Source organism: Hemiscyllium ocellatum, chromosome 45, assembly GCF_020745735.1.
Source record: "Hemiscyllium ocellatum isolate sHemOce1 chromosome 45, sHemOce1.pat.X.cur, whole genome shotgun sequence".
NCBI lineage: Eukaryota > Metazoa > Chordata > Chondrichthyes > Orectolobiformes > Hemiscylliidae > Hemiscyllium > Hemiscyllium ocellatum.
In genome coordinates this window covers 11420207-11429480 of record NC_083445.1, presented here as the reverse complement: position 1 = coordinate 11429480, position 9274 = coordinate 11420207, and the positions used below count along the sequence as shown (strand labels likewise).

At 46.9% G+C, this 9274-nt stretch overlaps 1 protein-coding gene across 1 annotated transcript in view; it reads left to right on the top strand.

Moving 5' to 3' along the window:
- The first annotated feature begins 2178 nt into the window (after positions 1 to 2178).
- prkcsh (protein kinase C substrate 80K-H) overlaps positions 2179 to 9274 on the top strand; it is a 75760-nt gene continuing 68664 nt past the window's right edge. The window contains exons 1-3 of the mRNA XM_060855003.1: positions 2179 to 2853; positions 5454 to 5570; positions 8680 to 8775. Coding sequence (XP_060710986.1) covers positions 2757 to 2853; positions 5454 to 5570; positions 8680 to 8775 — 310 coding nt within the window. The 5' untranslated portion in view covers positions 2179 to 2756. The remainder of the gene's footprint in view (positions 2854 to 5453; positions 5571 to 8679; positions 8776 to 9274) is intronic.

The window sequence follows — 9274 nt, the reverse complement described above, 5'->3', positions numbered from 1 at the left end:
AAAGCTAGTGTGCTTCCAATTAAACCTGGGTAAAAACAATGACTGCAGATGCTGGAAACCAGATTCTGGATTAGTGGTGCTGGAAGAGCACAGCAGTTCAGGCAGCATCCGAGGAGCAGTAAAAATCGACTTTTTGCACGCTGGCACAGTGGTTAGCACTGCTGCCTCACAGCGCCAGAGACCTTGGTTCAATTCCCGCCTCAGGCGACTGTCTGTGTGGAGTTTGCACGTTCTCCCCGTGTCTGCGTGGGTTTCCTCCGGGTACTCCGGTTTCCTCCCACAGTCCAAAGATGTGCGGGTCAGGTGAATTGGCCATGCTAAATTGCCTGTAGTGTTAGGTAAGAGGTAAATGTAGGGGTATGGATGGGTTGTGCTTCGGCGGGTCGGTGTGGACTTGTTGGGCCGAAGGGCCTGTTTCCACACTGTAAGTAATCTAATCTATCTAATTTTCGGGCAAAAGCCCTTCATTAGGAATAAAGGCAGAGAGCCTGAAGCGTGGAGAGATAAGCTAGAGGAGAGTGGGGGTGGGGAGAAAGTAGCATGGAGTACAATAGGTGAGTGGGGGAGGGGATGAAGGTGATAGGTCAGGGAGGAGGGTGGAGTGGATAGGTGGAAAAGGAGATAGACAGGTCGGACAAATCATGGGGACAGTGCTGAGCTGGAAGTTTGGAACTAGGGTGAGGTGGGGGAAGGGGAAATGAGGAAACTGTTGAAGTCCACATTGATGCCCTAGGGTTGAAGTGTTCCGAGGCAAAAAATGAGGTGTTCTTCCTTCAGGCGGTGAAGGAAGCCCAGGACCTCCATGTCGTCAGCAGAGTGGGAGGGGGAGTCGAAATGTTGGGCCACAGGGCGGCATGCTTGATCGGTGCGGGTGTCCCAGAGATATTCCCTAAAGCGCTCTGCGAGGAGGCGTCCAGTCTCTCCAATGTAGAGGAGACCGCATCGGGAGCAACGGATACAATAAATGATATTAGTGGATGTGCAGGTAAAACTTTGATGGATGTGGAAGGTTCCTTTAGGGCCTTGGATGGAGGTGAGGGAGGTGGTGTGGGCGTAGGCTTTGCAGTTCCTGCAGTGGCAAGGGAAAGTGCCAGGATGGGAGGGTGGGTTGTAGGGGGGCATGGACCTAACGAGGTAGTCACGGAGGGAACGGTCTTTGCGGAAGGTGGAAAGGATGGGGGAGGGAAATATTTCCCTGGTGGTGGGGTCTTTTTGGAGGTGGCGGAAATGTTGGCGGTTGATTTGGTTTATGCGAAGGTTGGTAGGGTGGCGCATAAATCCAATCATCCGCCGACATTTCCGCCATCCCTCACCTCCATCCAAGGCCCTAAAGGAGCCTTCCACATCCATCAAAGTTTTACCTGCACATCCACTAAAATCATTTATTGTATCCGTTGCTCCCGATGCGGTCTCCTCTACATTGGAGAGACTGGACGCCTCCTCGCAGAGCGCTTTAGGGAACATCTCTAGGACACCCGCACCAATCAACCACACCGCTCTGTCGCCCAACATTTCAACTCCCCCTCCCACTCTGCCGAGGACATGGAGGTCTTGGACCTCCTTCACCGCCGCTCCCTCACCACCAGACGCCTGGAGGAAGAACGCCTCATCTTCCGCCTCGGAATACTTCAACCCCAGGGCATCAATGTGGACTTCAACAGTTTCCTCATTTCCCCATCCCCCAGCTCACCCTAGTTCCAAACTTCCAGCTCAGCACTGTCCCCATGACTTGTCCTACCTGCCTATCTTCCTTTCCACCTATCCACTCCACCCTCCTCCCTGACCTATCACCTTCACCCCCTCCCCCACTCACCTATTGTACTCTATGCTACTCTCTCCCCACCCCCACCCTCCTCTCATTTATCTCTCCACCCTTCAGGCTCTCTGCCTCTATTCCTGATGAAGGGCATTTGCCTGAAACGTCAATTTTTACTGCTCCTCGGATGCTGCCTCAACTGCAGTGCATTTCCAGCACCACTCTGATCCAGAATCTAATTAAACCTGTTGCACTATAACCTGGTGTTGTGTGATTTTTAACTCTGGTTGAGGAGGTGGAGGGAGAGAACATGACTCCCAGAATGCACCAGGGGGTAGGGGCAGGGTGGGCGGGGCTACGATGCACATGCACATGCGCGATGCGCGCCGGATGTTGGCCAATCAGAGGGCGGCGACGGCACGTCACGCAGGGCCCCCGGGTCAGGCGAAGGAGCCGGAGCGGCAGCACGCGCGGCGGTAACCGGGGGTGGGGGGGGGAAAAAAACGGCCTGTTTCCGCTTCCCTTCACTGCCTTGGCCGGACGCCTTCGCATCCTCGAGACCTGCCTCCGGCCTCTCCGTGGGTTTGTGCGGTGTTTTTCTCTCCCGCCCAAACTCCTGTCCCATTAACCGGTGAGGTACCGTCCGTATCCGGGGAGGGGGGGGGAGTCCGCCAGCCTCTCGAACGACGGTTGGTCCGCGTACGCGTCGAAAGCTTCGCTGATTGGACGGAGACCGACGTCAGCCTGTTCGCCGATTGGTCGCTGCCTCCCGGGGCCTTTGGCCATTGGACGGTATCCGGGGGTCGCTGATTGGGTGCCGCCTTTCGCGAGCGTGCTCACCGATTGGTGGAATCGAAGCCGTGGGCTGGTTGGTTGTCGTTTTTGTCAAGGAAGCCTTCGTTTGCTGATTGGTCGACTTTGAGCGTCTGCGTTGGTTGGTTGGTTGTCGTCCCAGACGCTCGTTCGTTGATTGGGGGACGCTGACCCCATCGCTGATTGGATGGCGATGGCGCCGTTTGGAGTCTTGGCGCTCGTGCTGTATCTGAACTGCGCAGGCGCCGTGGAGGTGAAGCGGCCCCAGGGAGTCTCCCTGTCCAGTGAGTTATCTCCCTCTCCCCCACCCCCCCCCAATCCGCTTCCACAACACCAACTGATGCAATGCAAACAATGCAATAATATCAAAGGCCTGCATTAGTGAGAAACCAACATTGCACCTTTGTCTAATGCTTCTAATCCATGAGCAATGGTGTCCATCAGAGATAGGAGCAGAAATTAGGCCATTCAGCCCATTGAGTTTGCTCTACCGATCAATTATGTCTGATAAGTTTCTCAACCCTATTCTTCCACTACTTCCCCGTAACCCTTGACCATCCAGAACGTATTTCAGTCTTGTATATACTCAATGACCTGAAAAATGTGTTGCTGGAAAAGCGCAGCAGGTCAGGCAGCATCCAAGGAGCAGGAGAATCGACGTTTCGGCCAGAAGCCCTTCTTCAGGAAATATTCCTGATGAAGGGCTTATGCCCGAAACGTCGATTCTCCTGCTCCTTGGATGCTGCCTGACCTGCTGCGCTTTTCCAGCAACACATTTTTCAGCTCTGATCTCCAGCATCTGCAGTCCTCACTTTCTCCATACTCAATGACCTGGCCTTGCTTAGAGACAAACATACAGCCGGTACTGGCATCCAAGGTAGACCAGGAGGCTGGGGAAAAAAAAACAGCAAGCCAGGCAGCATCAGAGGTGGCAAAGTCAATGTTTCTGGTCCTGATTTGGAGGTTGGACTGGGGTGTACAAAGTTAAAACTCACACAACAGCAGGTTATAGTCCAACAGGTTTAGTTAGAAGCACTAGCTTTTGGAGCACCGCTCCTTCATCAGGTCAACCACCTGATGAAGGAGCGCTGCTCCGAAAGCTAGTGCTTCCATTTAAACCTGTTGGACTATAACCTGGTGTTGTGTAATTTTTTAAAATGCTGTTTTGGGTGTAACTGTGCTCCTGAAGAACGGTTACACTGGAAATGTTGATTTCTCCACCTCTGCTGCCTGGCTTGCTGTATTCTTCCAGCCTTCTGTGGCAATGAATTTCATAGGTTCACCATCCTCTGGCTGATGAAGTTTCTCCTTATCTCCGTTGTAAAAGGTTTTCCCTTTACTCTAAGACTAAGCCCTCTGATCCTAGCCTCTCCTACCAATGGAAGCATCTTTCTAGCATCTACTGTGTCGAGGCCATTCAGTATTGTGCATGTTTCAATTAAATCTCCCCATATCCTTGTAAACTCCTTATCAAGTATAAACTCGGAGTCCTCAAGTATTCAAACATTCCTAATATGTTAGTGTCCTGATCGTCTTAGCCAGTGCAGCTTGTCTGCAACACCTATAAAAACATTGGAATGCAGACATGTAGTTGTTTAGCAGACCTGTGCATTATTCCTAAATTTGGCAGCATAAGCGATCCAGCCCAACAATACATTACATAATATTAGAATTTTACAATTCCATACTTCCTGTTCGTGTAGCATTTGAGATCCTTGCCATCTTTCCTCAACTAAGTCACTTCCTTGTTTAGCTAGCATCATTTGAAATATTTATACTGGTTTGTTTAGCCACGTCTTTTTCAGGAGGAGATTTCCAAAGACTCAAGCCTGTGGAGTAAGAACGCCTCATCTCTTTTGTATGGGTAACCCTTACTTTTAAACAGTGACCCCCCTCCCCCCTAGTTGTAAGACTCTATCGTGAGAGGAAACATCCTCTTCATATGCACTCCATCATGATCCCGAAGGAGTCTGTGTGTTTTGATAGTTACCTCTTAACTGTTTTAATGTTCAGTGACTACTTGCTTTTAATATTTCACATCTGTACTCAAACCATTTCTACACCCTGATATCGTGAAGTTAGATCATTCCTACCTCTAATTATTTACCTTTACCTTGCTTCCTATCCATCTTAAATGTCCTGTATCCTTAAGTATTCTGATAGGGCAAAACGGTGGCTCAGTGGTTAGCACTGCTGCCTCGCAGCACCAGGGACCCAGGTTCGATTCCACATTCTCCCCATGTCTACGTGGATTTCCTCCGGGTGCTCTGGTTTCCTCCCACACACCAAAGATGTGCAGGTTAGGATGGATTGGCCATGCTAAATTGTCCATCGTGCAATGTGTGGGTTAGGTGCATTAATCAGGGGCTAATACAGGATAATAGGGTAGGACAATGGGTCTGGGTGGATTGCTCTGCGGAGGGTCAGTGCGGACTTGTTGGGTCGAATGGTCTGTTTCCACGCGGTAGGGATTCTATGATTTGTGCTGAGTCATTCATTTTATATTCTTATTCTACTTTCTAACCTTGCTGTTACTGTCTTGTTAACATTTCCCTTATTAACACCTCTTTTTTGACTTGTGTCTACTCTTCCATTTACCACAAATCCTGTCTGTTTATTTATGTCTTTCACATGACAGCAGAGCAAGCGGGGGTTCATCCTCTTCTTTACACATCCCACATTTCCAAGTATGGTTGTTAATGTCCCATGATACAAAAAGCACTTCTCATCTTTGAGCCATGTGCTCATCTCTCTAACTCAAAACAAAATTAGATTTTCAAACTAGTTACTTCTTACTCGTTGCCAGCATTCAGACAAGTTGAATTCAATGTAAGAATCTATGTGCTACTAATTTTTAATCAATAATTTGTCCTTCTTATTATAGATCGGCACTTCTATGATGAAACCAAGCCGTTTACATGTTTGGATGGCTCCAAGACCATTCCGTTTGATGAAGTGAATGATGACTACTGTGATTGCAAGGATGGCTCAGACGAACCAGGTCAGCATCGTAGACAATTCTGAAGCTGTTAAGGCAGTTCCTCATTAACAGAGGCCACGTCTCTACTTTACAAACAGCCACCTTTGAGGGGGGAGAAAGAACTCGACCAGGGTCTTTTCTCTGGGTGGGGGAGTTCAAAACCAGGGGCCATATTTTTAAGGTGAGAGGGGAAAGATTTAAAAAGGACACAAGAGGCAATGTTTTTATACACTTTCTGATGAAGGGCTTATGCTCGAAACGTCGAATTCTCTATTCCTGAGATGCTGCCTGGCCTGCTGTGCTTTGACCAGCAACACATTTGCAAATGTTTTTATACAGACTGATTGATTGGGTCGAAGCATCTGTTTCATGCTGTATGACATTCTGCCTCTATAAGTGTTAGCAGTGAGTAGTGCCTGTGGAGGAACAAACCTGGAATTAATGATGCAAGTTGTTAACCTGAAACATTAGCCCTAAATTTTGCTAATCTAAACTGCAGCCTGAACTGACCTGTTTGCAGAAGTACAGTCTCCGCTCCTGTTGCGTTTTCAGCACCTGCAGTGTTGTGCTTTCTGATGGGTATTTGTTTCTTTCTTGAGTGTGACAAAGTTGAAAATTCTGGCCGTTTTTCTACTAAATAAAAGCAGAGGACTATGAATGCTGGCAATTTGAAGTACAAAGTACTGGAGATTAGGTCTGGCAGCAGTTGTGGAGAGAAAAACAAGAGTTCATGCTTTGTACGACAAAGAACCATATTTTGAAGCATTAACTCCATTTCTTTTTCCACAGGTGCTGCCATTTAGCACTTGCTGAGTTTGTCCAGCACTTTGTTTCATTTTGAATTTTTCTACCTTGCCAGTTGAGAGGTTAATTTTTTTTTGTCTTAGCATCTAGGTTAATGAAGTGGTGTTACTCAGGATATGTGTGCTATTTTAATGTAGTAATTAACCTGTTGAAAATAAGGCCATAGGAATTTTCCATGTATGTGTGAACAAGTGGCTCTGCCAGAGGAAAAGTAACTGCACAGACTTTTTAAATCATGAATTGCAATTCATTGGGTCTTTTACTGAAGGCAAACCTTTTTTATAGAGTGCTGTGGACTCCACTTTCTGGTGTTGAGTTGAAGTGTGCTGACATTACAGAGCTCCTCAGATGGGTGAAACTGATATTCAGTTATTTTTATTGGGGAGGAATTGCAGGATTGGACTGGACTGGACTGGTATACTGATTGCTCCTGACAGAGACAAATTAAGTTCAAGAGCAAAAGAAATAAGAATAGACCACTCAGCCCCTGGAGTCTTCTCACCCATTCAACACAATCGTGGTCCATCTACCTCACTGACCCCTTCTGCTTTGTTCTGTGATTTCTTTCATTACCCAAGAAAAACCCCTCAGTCTTTTTCTCGGATATTGAGAATCCACAGCTCTCTGGGTTGGGGAACTCCAAAGTTTGCAGCCCTTTGAATGAAGAAATTTCTCTTTCCTCTCAGTCCTAAATGACTAATCTGACCTTTTCTGGAGCCTTGAGTCTCCCCTGGAAGAGGAGTCATTGTCCCAGTATCTATCCTGTTGAGATCTTTGCAAATTTTGTTTCAACGAGTTTGTCCCTAATTCTTGCTAAGTGTGGGGAATAGAGACCTGGGCTGTGCAATCTTGGTTCGTATGTTGTCACCATTTGAGTGAATCTTGTCAGATTTGTAAGTGGCTCGGTGCATGTGAAGGGGGAGGAACGTTCTTATACCTCTTCACATCGCAGTATCCTAGAGACCGACTAATAGAGAAGGTTTGCACACTGTCATTCATAATCCTTTTTGTTCCCATTTGCATTAGCATCAGTCTGTGATTTGCCACATTGTTCCTTTACTGTTTGACATGTTGATTTTGCAACCCCAAGGATAAGCCAGTTTTCTGAATAGTTCCAAGGGTCATGTGCAAACCCTTTGGGAAAAGTACCACTGATTCCTGTTTTCTTTCCAAACATATTGCACATCCTGACACATAATATTTATATAACTTACGAAATACATATGTTGTTCAAAAATTGTAATTGCTTGCAATCTATCAACATAGTTCCCTCTGCCAACCTTCTGTACACATTTCAGCTTTTGCTTCCACAGGTCTCGCTTTCTCAAAACCTGCACTCTCTTATTTTTCTACGTCATTCCTGGAACTTCTGGTCTTGTCTTTCATTGCCAAGCTAGCCTTTAATGTTGCCCTTCCAATCTCCTGGAGGAATGCTTTCTCCTCTCTCGGCCATTTTGTCCACATACCTTTGGTTTGCCTGTATGCAAGCCTTTTTGTAAATGGCTTCCATTGTTGGGGTATTCCCAGGAGATGTTTATTGGGTGTAAGCTGCAGCCCCTCCGGCAGAGGTAAATGATCCCAGGGTGCTATTTGTTGAGGAGCAAGTGTGTTAGATAGAATCCCTCCAGCATGGAAGCAGGTCATTTAGCCAATTTAGCATGGCCACTCCATCTAACCTACACATCGAGCCATAGAGACATGACAGCCCAACTCGCCCATGCTGACCAGAAATCTTAAATGAATCTAGTCCCATTTGCAGCATTTGGCCCATATCCCACTTCCCCAACCCTTCCTATTCACAGATGCCTTTTGAATGTTGTAATCGTGCCAGCCTCCACCACTTCTTAGAACTGCTCAATCCATACACACATCACCCTTGTGAAAAAGTTGTCCCTTCGGACCCTTTTCAATCTTTCCCCTCTCACCTTAAAACTATGCCTTCTAGTTTTGGACTCCCTTACCACGGGAAATAGACCTTGTCTATTTAGCTATTGCATTTCCTGCATTATACATGTAGCTGCACTTTGAATTGGCTGTAAAGTGCTTTGGGAGATCCTGACTTTGTCAGCCGCAATATTAATGCAGTTCTTTCTATCTACGTCAAATTTCTGCCCTATATCATTACGTCCTGATTGTGCCCTGCTTTATTATCCACTCTACCTTTCAACACACTTTTGAAATCCATGAATTTGCCTTCCAGAAACAAAAGGCATCTGTTTGTCCATGCTCTCACTCCCTGTATGGACAGCTCTTGCTCTGTGTTGGTTTGCTAGGTTGTATAAGGGAAAGTAATGGCACTGACTGACTCAGATTTTTCTTTTGCCAGGAACATCTGCTTGTCCGAATGGTAGCTTCCACTGCACTAATGCTGGCCACAGACCTCGTTACATTCCATCCTCTCGTGTGAACGACGGCATTTGTGGTAAGCACTCTTCTCCAAGGGTGGTTCAGTATGGTCAACAGAGACCAGATCTCTTTCGAAGTGGCTAGTCTCTTTACGAGTGGGAAATTATTTCGCCTTGCGGCGTTTAGTTTTTCGCAGTCGAGTTTTGAAGCAGCTGTAAGATAACACACTGTTTATTTGCCTATTGATCACAAGGTGGGAGGTGACGGTGAATTCTCAAAGGCACGGTGACTCGTAATCCCGAGTAACCCTGTGTGGGCTTGGGTTCATAGCCGCAGTTGGGTGGAATTTAAATTCAACTGACAACATCTGAAGATCAAATCAGTAAAAGTGACCATGAAACTGTCATTTTGGTTTTGTTTGTTAAAAATCCATAAGACATAGGAGTGGAAGTAAGGCCATTTGGCCCATCGAGTCCACTCCGCCATTCAATCCTGACTGATGAGCATTTCAACTCCACTTACCCGCATTCTCCCCATAGCCCTTAATTCCTCAAGACATTAAGAATCTATCAATC